At 42.5% G+C, this 15,281-nt stretch overlaps 1 protein-coding gene across 5 annotated transcripts in view; it reads left to right on the top strand.

The window, feature by feature from the left end:
• Positions 1-15,281, top strand: part of ADCY8 (adenylate cyclase 8) — a 284,440-nt gene that overhangs the window by 210,343 nt on the left and 58,816 nt on the right. For 3 of the 5 annotated variants that reach the window (XM_058276038.1, XM_058276041.2, XM_058276039.2), the window contains 2 exons: positions 3,506-3,707; positions 5,795-5,884. In XM_058276038.1, the coding sequence (XP_058132021.1) occupies positions 3,506-3,707; positions 5,795-5,884 (292 nt within the window). The remainder of the gene's footprint in view (positions 1-3,505; positions 3,708-5,794; positions 5,885-15,281) is intronic. The other 2 variants (XM_058276042.2, XM_058276040.2) reach the window with 1 other exon arrangement.

Raw genomic sequence — 15,281 nt, 5'->3', positions numbered from 1 at the left:
TGCAAATCCCTTGTCATTCTTTTTGAGACTCAATTTCAGAAATGAAAGGTTTTCTTACCTCTTATGTACATTGAGCAATGCAAAAGCAAATTCAGAACCCCTGGATACCCAAGTAGCTCTATAATTAGATAAAAATCACAACCTGATATTATAATGCTGATGTGTACAGATTTAAATGAATGCTTAGGAGCTGCTGCACAGAGTTCAGCACCAGTGCTTTGCTCAGAAAGCCTATATTGCTACAACACTCTTGCCATAGATCTTTAAAATGCCTCTGGATGCCTGAATTTCACTGTGAACAGAGAAAGAGAAATAGCATTTCTTTGAGTTCTTAATATGCGTTAAGCACTATACTGTATTATCACTTTATTTAACCCCAGAACTTCCTTTAAGAGGTAGGCTTAAAAATCCTGATTGACAGATTGGAAAATGATGTTCAGACAAATGAGTTGCCTTGCCCAAGGCCACCCTACCAATTAACAATGGGAAATGCAGCTCCAGCCCAGCTCTGTCTAGCTACAGTAGCTTTGCTGATGCCACTGGACCACACTGCCTACTCTTGACTGCTCTTTGCCTTGTTTCAGAGCAAACCCATGTTATTTAAAATGGTGTCAGGGGATTGGATGGGTTCTGTTTGCAAATCCTCCCACGTAACCCTGCAGTCTGCTCTTTCCACCCCTACCCCCAAAAGTATGCAGCAAAAGCACAATAACTAAATGAAATGGAAGTGGTGGCCACGGAAGAGTTTGGAGCCCTTGAAGAGCTATTTTCAAGCCTATCTTTCCCTGTTTTGCTTCTTTGAAATAAGAGAACTCTTATTCTCGGTGGCTGCCTCATGTTATTGAGATGCATCTGCCACAGAATTAGGTTCTTCTCTCTCTGGACTGCCTGACAAAGCAATCCACCTGCCTGCTCCTTCATTTGCCTCCCCTGGGTAGCCAAGAATAATGCAGTCTTGTCAGGAACTGTTTTTCCAGCCTGTTTGGGAAGACGTTTCCCATCTTTCCAGAGCCTTCTGGGAACCCACGTTGCATAGACATTCTGTTCTTATCCAGAACTCCCACAGAGATTTCCTATCAAGGTGATCTCTAAAACCACAACTATGCAGGTACTTTAAAAAGACAAAAAAACAAAAACAAAAAACCCTCCAAAGATGCAGGAGGAGCCACCTTCCAGCCTCATGTCACTGGACCAAGCAGAGAGATTTGGCATTCTTGAGTCCTCCCTCTCTGCAAGCATCTTACCAACTGGCTATCATTATGGGGTGAATGCCTGCTCTCCCAATTACCTGACCACGTTTCCTCAATTCCTTTTACTGCCTTTTCTTCTTCCAGTCCATTAGCTTCTCCCACAGTTTCATCTTTGGTTCTTTTGCTTCTTCCTCTGCATCCTCCCCTTGGTTAGTTTCTCCCTTCTTAAGTCTTCAAATATCATCTATTCATTGATAACTTTAAACTCTACCACCCAAACCACACAGTTCCACAGCTATCCCTCTAACTCTCTACATATCTCCAACTGGATGATCCACAAGTACCAAAATTTCAACATGTCCAAAATCAAGTTCATCAACCTCATCCACTTTACAGACTGCCTTCTCTTTCTGCACATACCCATTTAAGATGGTAAAAGCATTAGTGTTATCTTGATAATGTCCTATATCAAATGCCTTTCACATATACATAAAGTTCTTATTAAGATTATCTCCACAAAAGTGATTCAGAGTTAGTGATATATCTCCCATACATACTGCAGTAATCTTTTCTACTTCTACAGTTTCATTACGCTATTCACTCATTCAACAGACTTTCTTCCTAGACACAGTGCTAGGGGTCAATGTGCTAGGGGGTTGATGACATGTTTTCTCCATCTTCTAGGAGAACATAATCTACGAAGAAAGATGGGTGCTCAAGGGAAAACTATGATATCATATGCCACAGCTATGAAGCATCATGAACAACCAACATTTGGAAAATAGGGAAGGGAATTAAGGGTAGCTTCACACACAAAAAAGACATTTGGGTTGGTCTTGAAGGTTGAAGAGAAGAGGTTTAAGGAGGGAAGAGTGGGGAGCATGAGCAAAGGATCAGAAGATGAGAATGAACCGTGTGTTTAGAGTTTTCCCATAATCTGGGTGGTGGGTTGTGGGATTGGAAAGTATGGCATTAGGTACATGCTGTGGCAAGGAGATCCATCCTGAAGGTGATGCACTGGTGTGTAAGGCATTTAATCAGAGAAGGAAGGTCATCAGATCTGTGTCTCTGAAAGGCCCATGTGGTGGGAGGTGGAGGATGGAGTGAAAAGGGAGACAGCGTTTAGAAGACTTAAATAGTTGAGGAACAATTTAACAGGGGAAGGACTGGAAAGAGCAATGATATTTGGGAGGGCAGGAGGAAATGTGGAGATAATCTTAGTAAGTGCTTAATAAGTACTTCATATCAAAAGATCTCCTCAGTTTGTTTTGAGGAATGGAAATGAGATATTCTGTATAAAGTACTTAGCATAGTGCCTAGTACATAACCAGAGCTCAATACAGTTATACAAGTGTTACTGATACCAAAACAGGAAACTCATCTAGGAGGATAGTATGAGACTATGTTAGAAGAGGAAGCTGGGGCTAACTTCATTTACTGAATGCAGTTTTACTGAACATAGTAAAGGCCACATAGAAGAACTTCAGTTCACAGAGGAAGAAACAGGTGCAAAATCTCCCAACACTTCCATCAGGTACCCTTAACCTGCATCTGTTCTATGGCTAAAACAGGAGAAGTTAGAGACGTCTGAGCAGAACATGAGGGGCTGGACAGGGACTAAGAGATGGATTCCCAAGGAGAAGTAGTACACCTGCTGATGGATTGGGTGATGAGGAGAGGAAGCAAAGTTGCCTCCAGAGGTGGCATTTTAGATACTCAGAGCTGCTAGCAAGAGCTGACCCCCAGCGGAGAGGTCCAGTCGACAGAGGGTACCATGAGGCAGAGTTCTGGTGCCAGGCAGTAACTGGCACATAATATATTCCATGCAAACCATGTTAATCACTAACCAAACTGCAACTTAGAACTGGTGCCCAGTCCCATTCTTGGCATCAGGATAGACAGAGAGGGAAAGTGTTTCATAAAACCCACCTTGAAGGGAAAAGAACAGGTGGGCCCCTCCCACAGCCAGAGTATTGAGATAAAATCCCAGTGGTGTGTTGCGTTGGCAGGAGTTGCCTAGTGAGAAAGGTGAATGATAAAAGAAGAGGAAACACTGGGCTGAAACAGTAAATCAAGTCAAATATTTGATGTTCATTGCAAAATTTCTCAATAGAGTATTATTCTAGGAATTGATAGGGTTTTAATATAATGGCCCCTCGAAATAACCATTTTCTTAAACAAACAGAACTTTAGAAGAATTATTAGGTACCAGGAGTGGGGAGGAGGAGCTCATGGGCGCGACTGCCAGTGTTGCTCAGTGAATGGGGATCAGATGAGCCATACCGTGTCAACCAGCATTCTCTGTTTCCCTGCAGGGTGATGCCAATGGTCATCCAGTTTTCCATTCTGATCCTGCTGCACTCGGCTCTGGTCCTCATCACCACAGCAGAGGACTATAAGTGTTTGCCCCTCGTCCTTCGGAAAACTTGCTGTTGGATTAACGAGACCTATCTGGCCCGGAACGTCATCATCTTTGCATCCATCTTGATTAATTTCCTGGGTGCCATCCTCAATATCGTAAGCATCCCAAGCCCACCACACTCTGATGTCTAGTGTGCAGTCAAGCATTAAAAGTTTGTAGAGCTTGCAGCTCCTTGCATTGCCCCTTCTTGGTACCACATATCGTTGCATGCCTGGACCAGCCCCAAAGCTTAGTGACAGAGAGCAAAGTTGTGGCTGCTGTCAGAACTGTGTGTTTGACTGTTGGAAATTTTTTTTCTTCAGGATGGGAGGGTGTTCACTGTAGCAGGAGCTCCAAAACTCCTCAAGTTTCTGAACTGTCAGGGCCAACCAATCATAATCGTAAATAAGAGTTACCACTCACTAATTACCTACCTGCTGTGTGCCATGCACTGAAGGAGGAACTTTACCTATTTTTCGAATTTAATCCTCACATAAACCCCGTGAGGTAAGTCTCATTATCCCCACTTTATGGCTGAAGAAACTGAGGCTCAGAGACATGAAATAACTTGCTAATAAGGTCTGTCTGACTCCATGACCCACATTCACTCTAATATGCTGAATTGCATCTCTGGGAGTGGGAGCAGGGGCAATAGAAGTAAAATAGCTGGCATTTACTAAGCATTTACTACATGCCACAGGTAGGTATTGTTGTCCCCTTTCAATGGATGAGGAAACTGCATTTCAGGAAGGTTGATCATCTTGCCTATGATTTTCTGAGGTTCCACATTTGATGTGTTGCATAGAACTCAGATAAAATTCCAACTACCATGATATTTATCACTGTTTTTAATTTGGTGATTCATGTTTGAATGATTTCATTTTCTCACTAGACTGTACCTTGGTAGCTATAGGTATTTTCTGTGTATATACAAATGGTCTGTGTTGTCCATGACTCAGGGAGTTCTGTTTGGGTGACGAATTTACCTGCTTCCAGGCTTAAACTTGGACTTGGCACATTGAGAGAGGCTAGTTGACTTATCGTCTTGAGACTGAGACCATCACCGTGCCCCTTGAGACTGAGGGAGGTTCCCCAAGTGTTCAGGGACCCAAACTGTGGACTCCCGTAATTGTCAGCCTGTGGCTTGGAGGATTAGACTGTCTCAAATTCACTGTCCAAATTGGCCCAATAATTATTTAGAGTCTACTTTACTCAGGTTCTCTGGTTGTCCTTGTAGTGAAAGACTATGGGGCAGAGAAAAAGAAAACATCATAATCTAATGAAATGCATCCTCTAATGGATATTTTCTGGATTGTGGCAAATGAAATGGAAGTACATAGGATCCTTGATCATAGCCTACATCATTGTAGCCAGGTCCTCAACTCTTTGTGACCTATCATATATTTTTGGGGTGCAGGATGGAAGTAACCCAATGACTCTAGGTCAGTGTTACCCCTGGGGCCAATTTTGCCACCACAATGGGGTAGGAAGACCACAGGCTTTGGAGTCAGATAGACCTGGGTTCAAATCTCAGCTCCACCACTTACCACCTCGGTGACCCTGGACAAGTTACTTTACTTCTCAGAGTTTCATATTTTCTGTCTGTAAAATGGGGATAAAAATAGTAGCTACATCAAAGAGTAGTTGAGAGGCTTTTTTTAAAAAAACAAAGTGTCTGGCACAGAGGAGGCATTGGCCAATGGTAGCTACTGTTTTCTGAGCATCACATTTCTGACCTAGAAGCTGCCCTCTCCCCGACGTTGAGAACCCCACCCCACCCCCACCCCCGCTGAAACATGTCCCTCTGATCCCTGGAATCCCCTTGGCTCTTCATCTGGAGACAGGCTGAGCTGATCCCAGACCTTTTCTCCTGCCATCTGGCTAGCTTCTGAGCCCCACAGACACACTCCAATGACCCTACGGGATGCGGCCAACACAGGATTCTTACCCTAGTTGCATGACTCGCTTGCAAAAGCTTTTTCTGAGCCAGCAGCTGCTTTGAAATAAAAATGGAAACTCAAAGCTGGCCCTTCCCTTGTGAACTCCAGCACCCCTCCAGGGCCCCGGCTGCCCCCGGCTCTTGCTGAAGCTCAGCAGCTGATAGTACACCCCTCCGTTTCCAGCATTCACACTGACTTTGTTGTTCCTGTGTTTTTTGTTTTGTTTTGTTTTGTTGTTGTATGTTTTTTTTTTTAATCCACAGCTGTGGTGTGATTTTGACAAGTCGATACCCTTGAAGAACCTGACTTTCAATTCCTCAGCTGTGTTTACAGATATCTGCTCCTACCCAGAGGTATTTATTTACAAGCTTCCCTTGGTGAGACTTGGGCATAGGTATCTCCACCAGCTCCAGATAAGCAGGCCTGGCTGGAGGGCCTTAGAAAGTGCTCAAAAGACCTGATTCCCTCCGCCTCTTCCTCCTTCCTTTCTTCTTCTTCTTGCCCTTTTCTGCCTTTCCTTGCCCCCCTGATAGCTTCTGTTTTTCTCTTCTCTTTCTCCCTCCTTTCTCCCTTTCCCATTTCTACCCTTGCCCCCTTTCTCTCTCCCTTCTGCCTCCTCCTTTTCTTCCTTCTTTGCCTGTCCCTCTAACCACTTTCCTCTTTCCCTTTGTCTCTTCCACATAGCCATCTCGCCTACTCATGTTTCCTACTTGCCTGTAAAATTCTGTAGCAGAATGTGCCATTGTCACCAATATCTGGCCAGGCACAGTCATTGTTTCAACAGGGTTTATTGCATTAAAAAAGGAAAGAAAGAGGAAAAATGGAAGGAAAGAAGGAAAAAAGGAAGGAAGGGAGGAAGGAAGGAAGCTAGTAAGTTGCAATGCAGAAAACCACAACTAAACTTAAATCGAAGTGGTAGAGAGCATGCCTGGAGCTCTGGAAGGTCAGGAGGCATCCTGACCAGGTGGAAACCCACCACAATCCTCATACGTAGCTACTAATCTGGCCCTGGGCCTTGGAGTTAGCCTTAAGGGGCAGGTAAAGGTGACCCAAGGCTCTGTTAGCCACAACCCAGGCCCTTCACGTGTTGGCACTGGAAGTTCTGGTCAGAAGTCAGGACAGCTGGGATGTCCCTTCAGACCTCAGCCGACCCCTACCCTGAGATCCTGGAGAGATTCTTATTCTCTGAGAGGCTGCCAAACTCACCAAGCTCTACAACATATGGGCAGAGAAGAGGCTCTCTTAATCACTCCTGGAAATCATCCAGGCCCCAAAATTAGTCTGAGAAACATTCTGAAAAGGGCAACAAGCCCCACCTCCCCTCACCTCCAGTTATAAAGTACCTACTTGATATGCATAATTTAATTAAATCCTCAAGATTTATGGTGTAGGGGCTATTATGATCTCCATCTTATAGATAATGAAATTAAGGCCAGGGAAGGTTAAGGAACTTACTCTGTGCCCCTTTTGCCTGCTCCCCTCTCTTCCTTCCTTCTTCCCATCCTTCCTTCCTTCTAACTAATTTAGCCATCAAGGCCTGTACTGCAGTTCAAACCAGATCTGCCTTATTCCTGAGCCCAAATGTCTGAATCCAGGCCCATTCTCTGGAGGAAGAACTGGACTCTCCTTCTTAGGGAAAAGCAGTCTCCTGTTCAGGAGCTGCATGGGGACATCCCCCGCAAAGTAAAGAGGGAAGCCCTGATTTAGTGGCCTCGATGGGACAACAGCGCCTTGACAATTCCCAGACCCGGAGTGGCATTGTTCCAAGAGGTAGTAAATAGGCGAAGGGTCTTATGTTTAGGCAAAGCTGGATTTCACTCCCGAATTCCTTCTCTTGTTAGCAGTGGATCCTCAAATCAGTTCTTAATCTCTCTGAACCTCAGTTTCCTCATCTGTAAAGTAGGAAAAATAATACCTTCTTCAGGCCCTCATGGTGCCTACCTTTATGAGTTAGCAGATGTTGAGTTTCTACTGTGACATCTGACATGAACAGGAAATATTACCCTATCTCCACTTCACTCTAAATCAGCACAGTACAACCTTGGCCCCAAACCTAAATATCAAAACTCAGGACCACAGCTCTCATGGTTTTTCCAGTCCTAAGAAAGTGGTGGGTAAACATTTTTTATCCCACAGCTTCATCTCTGTGCCTCAGTTTCCTTATCTGTAAAATGAGGGTAAATGTGGTACCTCCCTCATTGGGTGGTTGTGGGGATTCGTTGAGATAGTCCATGTAATAGGTTTAGCTCAATGCCTGGCCCAAAGTGTCTACTCAATAAATGTCAGCCATTATTATTGTTATTTATTATTTCCAAGAAAGAGGATTTGAATGAGTATTGCCAGTATATGTTTATCTATATGCTGTATACTTATACCACTGTGCTGATGTATCATGTGCACTAGAAAACATATTCAACAGTAAATATGCTAAAAGTTGAGATAAAACAAACATGAATTGAAGCTTTGCTATTTTCCTCCCACAACCAAAGGATCATCTTGCCCACAGGTCAGCACACTACAGCACAGGCCAAATCCAACCAGCCACCAGAGTTTTATTAGAAGACAGCCATACCCATTTATTAAAAGTTGCCTATGGCCTTTTTTATGCTACAATCGTATATTACTCAGGATTCTCTAGGGAAACAGAACCAATAAGAGATATCTATAAATAGTAGAATTTTAGTTGGATTTATCTCTCATCCTCTCTCATGCAAATTCCTTACTGATAAGTCTAGAGTAGTTGCTACTTCTTGGTCACTAAGTCCAATAAACAGGATATCATCAATATAATGGACCAGAGTGATTCCTTGTGGGAAGGAGAGATGATCGAGGCCTAGAGACTTGATGTACCCCTGAGGTAGGACAGTAAAGATATATTGCGGGCCTTGCCAGCTGAAACCAAACTGTTTATGATGGTCTTTACTAATGGCAATACAGAAAAAAGCATTTGCCAGATCAATAGCTGCATATCAGGTATCAGAGGATGTGTTGATTTGCTCAAGCAATGATACCACATCTGGAACAGCAGCAGCAATTAGAGTCACCACTTGGTTAGGTAAATCAGCGTCATACTCAAATATCCATCTGTTTTCAGCACAGGCCAAATAGAGTTGAATGGAGATGTGGTGGGAATCACCACCCCTATATCCTTTAAATCCTTGATGGTGGCATTAATCTCTGCAATCTTCCAGGAATCTGATCATGCTTTTGATTTACTGTTTTACTAGGTAGGGTAGTTCTAATGGCTTCCGCTTGACCTTTCCTATCATAATAGCCTTCACTCCACATGTCAAGAAGCCAATGAGGTGATTCTACCAGTTACTGAATATGTTTATTCCAATTATGCATGAACTGGGGAAACAACCACATAATGGGTCTGGAGACCCCCTGGACCCACTGTGAGATGGACCTGATGGACTCCATCAATCACCTGACCTCCATAAGCCCCTACTCTAACTGGTAGACTACAGTGATGTTTTGGGTAACCTGGAATTAATGGCATTTCTGAGCCAGTATCTAATAATCCCCAAAATGTCTGCTCATTTCCTTTTCCCTAGTGCACAGTTACTCTGGTAAAAGGCTGTAGGTCTCTTTGGGGAAGGCTAGGAAGAAGATTAACACTTTAAATTTTTGGCAGTGATCCTTCCCCAAGGGGACCTGCCTTGCCCTCATTCAAGGAGCTCTGGGTCTGTAAACTTGTCTCAAGTCTGGGAATTGATTCAGGGGCTGTGACTCTGTTTCTCTAATTCAAGTTAGGCTTTTCTTCACTCAACCTACACCTCTTCTGCTTATACAGATCAAGTGGGAATTTAGTAGACTGTCCTATCTATTTTACTTCTAGATACCCCATAATCTATTAGCCAAGGTCGTAGGTCTAAGCAACTCAAACTATTTTGATTGCTGCTTTGCCTGCTTTTCATTGTGGTAGCCACACCCACCTTGTCTTTGGTGATTAAGTGCTGCCACTTGGCTTCTGCAGGCCCAGGATCCAATGATTCCCTTAGTGTTTAAGGATCCTAGTTCCGTGATAGCAGTTCTCATGGTAATATCTGACCTTCAGAGAAGAGTAACCACAGAGCTCTTCAGGGTAGATGGAGTTAGTCTCATGAATTTATTCCTCAAAGTCCTGGTGAAAGATGTGTCCTCTGGACATCCAGGGGTGGGCAGGCAGGTCTTAAATGGCAAATACACTCTAACATTCCAGTCTCCCTAAGCCTTTGGATCCCCTTATCTACAGCATACCAGGACAATTCTGGTATCTACACCCCAGGCCATGTGGGCCACCTTTTGGTCCAAGTTTCAATCGGCCACCTGAACAAACTGTTACAGTGCTTTATAACCCCTTGAGCTACAACACCGAATCTAGAATCTCTGCTTAGTGGGCCCATATCAATAAGTTCAGTCAGATCCAACTTTATATTCCTTCCATTATCCCATACCCTTAACTTCATTCCCACACATATTCCCCTGGTTTATGTCTATATAAATTGGAAAACTCATGCAATTTTTTGGACTATAGCATACTTTGTCTTGGGTCACACTTTGTACATCACCTTTGTGACTATAGTCTAGTTATAGGTCTGGAAGAAAAGAGGGGTAGTGGGGGTGGATAACAAGAAGAATTAGGTGTGTCTTGCAAGTCAATTACCTCAGGGCATTTATTGCAGTTTCATTTAGTGAGACGGGATTAATCTCTTTAGGTGGGGCTTAGATTGCTGACTCCTTGAGGAAGACTGGAGGTTGGGTGGTTGTCTCCTCAGGGAAGAGCATTACAAGTTTATCTGGAAAAGACTTAGCAGAAGCTAGTTTCACTGTTCCCAATGCCATTATCGACATCCCATACATCTCTATCCCAATCCTCAGGATTCCATTCCTTTTCAATCAATGCCCTTACTTTAACAGCAGACAACCTGCAAAGTAGAGATTTTTTAGTTTCTGTTGTAACTCTGCTACTTGCACAATGGGACTCTGGGTCTGGTTTTCAGACATCTCAAGTCTGTGGCTGCACAAAACAAAATTTTCTTTCAGGGCACACATAGAGACTTTCACATCATTCATGCAGCACTAAGTTGTAAATTTGAAGCCTTCAGCTCATCACTTTCTTTTGTAACTTTATCCAGCATATTTAGGAACAGCCAGCCAACAACTTTGTACCTTTTAACTCCACAAAACTCAGTTAAGGTGTTAAAAACACACTCACCCAAATCCTTGCCTTTTATAAGCATGGAAGTAGTCATATTCAGTGGTGATATATTTGCATATCTTTATTGCCAACTCGTGCCATGGACTGTCAGTGACCTCTTGATTTTTGGAAATAGTCATTAGTGCCCTTGAACCTAATCACAGTGGAGAGCCAATTGCAAGAATCCCAGAACAATTCAGAAATCCCATTTTTAAGATTCTGTTTCTCAAGAAACTCCCAGTACCAAGCTGTATTAGTCAGAGTTCTCTAGGGAAAGAGAACCAATAGAAGATATCTGTAAATAGTATGAGATTTTATAAAATTGTCTCATGTGACCATGGGGATGCATAAGTCCAAATTCCATAGGGCAGGCTATAGGCCAGGGACTCTGATGAATGTCCTCGATGAGCTCCCCAGGAGATGCTGGCTGTCTGGAGTAGAGATGGGAATTCTCTCTCTGAATGCTGAAATCATTTCTCCTTTTAAGACCTTCAACTGATTAGATGAGACATCACTCATTGCTCATGGCAACCTCCTCAGTTGATTATAGATGTAATCAGCCACAGATGTAATCAACTCATTGATTATTAAAGTCCATGAAATGCCTTTGCATTACAGTTAGCCCAGTGCTTGCTTGACCAATCAACTGGCACCATCACCTGGCCAAGTTGACACATTAGCCTAACCATCACAAACAGCATGGTTGAGAACTTGTGGCAGATATGATATGGCACACATAACCAAAAATATTCACTCTCTGGCTCTTCATAGGCAACCTTGCTGACTCCTGGTTGTGCTAGGGATTCATAGACATTTGTCTGCCAAACTAGAAGGAATCAGACATTCTAAATGGCTTAATCTTGGCCCCATCATTGACAGGTGTATGTCCCCAAGCAAATTGTTTCAACTCTCTGAACCTCAGTTTCCTCATCTGTATACCTGGCCTTTCCACCTCACCTGCTGTGAAACAATACCCAGTCTAAAAACTTGTTATTAAACTAAATAATGTGGTACAGCCATATATAATTTAAAGTATAATTTAATTCTAAATTGGAACTTGTCAGTTACTCAAAAATAATGAAGATGCAGGAAATGATAGCAAAGAAAGCCATATTGCAACTCTAATTTGAGAAGTGGTCTAGGGAGGGGAAAAGGATTTTTAAGTATATTTGAAAAATTTATGCAAGTCACATTCACAAACCATGAGACCCCTTATCTCATATACCAGGATGAGTCTTCAGGAGATTCAGTGGAGAGAACACTGCTCATTTGGAAGTAGGCTCCTTTTAGTTTATGCTTTGGCTTATCTGAATAAACAGTTAACTATGTTTGTTAGAGCGATCAGAACTCATTATGGTTATAAAGGGCTTCTGGGGCCCAATTTTCCAGAGAGGTGTGATTATCTGTGTCTTTGCATATTTGCATCCTGGCACATTTTCTCTTTCACACCTATTCAAGTCCTTCCCAGCCCTCAAGCCCCTCTTCTCCTGAATGTGTTCTTTGGTTGGTCCAAGCCTCTTCTTCCCATCTCATATGGGAATAGGACGTTCCTCCCACCTCCTCAATTTATAAGCAGCTTTAGGGATTAATAATAATACTGTATAGCTCTTCAGAATTCCCCAGATGGGCCCAGCGTTGAACAAGGCCCAGTATGTTTAATAATATTTTAAAAGACAAAGAAGGTATACTTCTGATACTGTGATGGGAACACCCACCTGAAACAACTAAGAGGAAAACAAAATATTTAGGGCAAAAGTTTTTAAGACATTGCACTAGTCTGAAAAGGACAGTGGTCCCTGAAAGATGCAAAGCAAATGAAGGGACCCTATGACTGCCTGAGATTTTTAACTGATTCTAAGAGAATTTTCAGATCGTAGCTCAAAGATGGGGAACCCAGAAGGAAACTGGTGGACGCCTTGGTTTGAAGAGCTTGAGAGTCCAGGGAGACCACGGTGACCAGTGTTTTCAGGACACACTACTGGAGAGAAGAGAGCTGCACAGAGAAAAGTCCAGAGCGCCACAGAGGGTCCAAGCAGTGATGCGTGTACAGGAGCCAACAAGGCTGGGGAGAGAACCACCTGAATAATTAGCGTCTGGCACTTACACAGGACAGGAAATGGAGTTTCCTCCTACCAGCCAGACTGAAAACCATCATAATCCCTGGAGCATTTGCTCTTATATTACCTCTAGAGTATATGCTGCTCTGGTCCTTCCTAAAATATCCTAAAAGTAAGACTCAAAAAGATCAAACTGAATCCAACTAATTTAACTGTGTCCAAGGAGAAATTTCAATAATATTTATGAAAATATAAAAATATTCGGGGCTTAACAAGATAAAATCAAAATGCCTGGCATCCAAACAAAGCTTATCAGGCATATAAAGAGGGAGGAAAATACACCTCAGAATGAGGGGTAGGAAATCAACCAATGTAAACTAGTGCAATTTGGAAAACAGTTGGACAATTTCTTAAAAAGTTAAATATATCTCTATCATATGATCCAGCCATTCTACTCCTAGGTATTTACTCAAGAGAAAATGAAGCATGCATCCATACAGAGACTTGTGCACAAATTTTCATATCAGTTTTATTTGCAATAGCCAACAGCTGGAAAGAATCCAAATGTCTATGAACAGGTAAATAGATAAACAAGCTGTGGAATATTGATCCAATGGAATGCTACACAGCAATGAAAAGTAATGAAATTTTGATACATCCAATAACATGGATGAATCTCAAAATCATTAAGCTCACTGACAAAAGCAAGACAAAAAATAGTACATATTGTATGGTTCCATTTATATATGTAAACTTCTAGAAAATACCAACTAATCTACACTGACAAAAAGAAATCCATGGTCACCAGGAATGGGAGAGGTGGGGGCAGGGATTACAAAGAGGCACAGAGAAATTTGGGGGGAACATTCATTATATTGATTGTGGTTATTTTTTCATGGATGTCATTTAGATATATGCAGTTCATTGTATTTCAATTATGACTCAATAAAGCTGTTTAAAAAATAAAATACAAAGGAGAAAATACAAAAAAAAAAAAAAAAGTGAAAAAAAACGAGAGGAAGCAGAATTACAGAGGGTCTGGCAGAGCCTATCTGGAGTCAGAAAATTTTGGCTTTGATCTCCAGCCCTGAGGCTTATAGCTATGTGACCATGCGCAAATTATTTAACCCCTTTGAGGTTGGGGGAAATTTATTTTTCTGGGAATGAAAAATAAGGATAAAGTTGCACCTATCTCATAATCTTATCAAGTCTTGAAATGGGAGACTGCATGTATGACACTTAACACAGTTTTAGAAATGATAAAACTGATTTTTAAAATTCCAAAATTACTATAAAAATAAGCTCTTCCATAAACCCTTGCCTTCATTTCTCTGGTTAACAAGTCAGGTGGGGAATCTGAACCCTGAGTGATTTAAGAGGAAATTTTATTCACTGTAGTCTAAAAGTCCCAGCAGGTATTCAGGCTAAAATTAGATTTTCTAAAACTTCCACAGTGGTAGGCCCACCAAATAATTCAAATACCAGAATGAGTGTCAAATAGTTCCAATCTAACTTCAGAACATTTTCAAGTCTACCAGGGAGATGCTATATAAGTTCATGTTGCTTCAACACAGAACAAATTTTGTGTTATTGCTAAATTTATAAAGGGGACACTTCCACCCCAACCTCTCCCCCTCACCTCCATGATAATCAACTCTTGGAGTTGCCTTTCCCTAGAAAGAGCTGAAAAACATAATGGCGCAGTGTGATCCAGAAACAAACCAACCCCACCTCCCTGAAGTCCTTGAGGATGCTGGTTGAGCATGGGAAACAAAACAGGTTTGAGTGACAGAGGCAGCATGATGACATAGAACAAGCAAGGACTCTTCCCCTTCCATTTACTAACTGTGAGGCCTTGGACAGCTTGCCTGACCTCTCTGAGCCTCAGTTTCCTCATCCATGTAATGGAATTATTAATAATACCTACCTTGTCGGGGTCATGAATTGAGATAACAGGTATAAAGCACTAAATAAATGTTAGTTCCTTCCTCTCTCCCTGGTTCTTTCTTGAAGTTTTAGGTAGTGCCAAAGATTTGAATTTGAACTTAAGAATGAAGATTTTAATTTAAGAATTGAGAGATTTGAATTTAAGAGTGAAACTAGGACTGTGACAAAAAGTGCACCAGGGGAAGCAGCTGTGGCTCAATCAGTTGGGCTCCCGTCTACCATATGGGAGGCCCTGGGTTCGCATCCCGGGGCCTCCTCATGAAGGCAGGCTCGCCCTCACACTGCGGAGCGCTGCCCGACCTGCAAGTGCCACGGAGCACCACCCAGCCGGCAGATGCCGTGGAGAGCCGACTCAGCAAGGTGACACAACAAAAAGAAGGGAGACAAGCAAGGAAGAAAAACACTGACGAGCACATGGCAAATGGGCACAAAGTGCACAGCAAGCAAGCTGCAAGGGGGGAGGGGAAATAAATAAATACAGACACCAAAGAAACTACAGCAAATGGACACAGAGCAGACAGCACACAAAAAAGCCACAAATGGGGGGATAAAATAAAAAATTTA

Source organism: Dasypus novemcinctus, chromosome 14, assembly GCF_030445035.2.
Source record: "Dasypus novemcinctus isolate mDasNov1 chromosome 14, mDasNov1.1.hap2, whole genome shotgun sequence".
NCBI lineage: Eukaryota > Metazoa > Chordata > Mammalia > Cingulata > Dasypodidae > Dasypus > Dasypus novemcinctus.
This window is presented reverse-complemented; position numbering and strand designations above follow the sequence as displayed.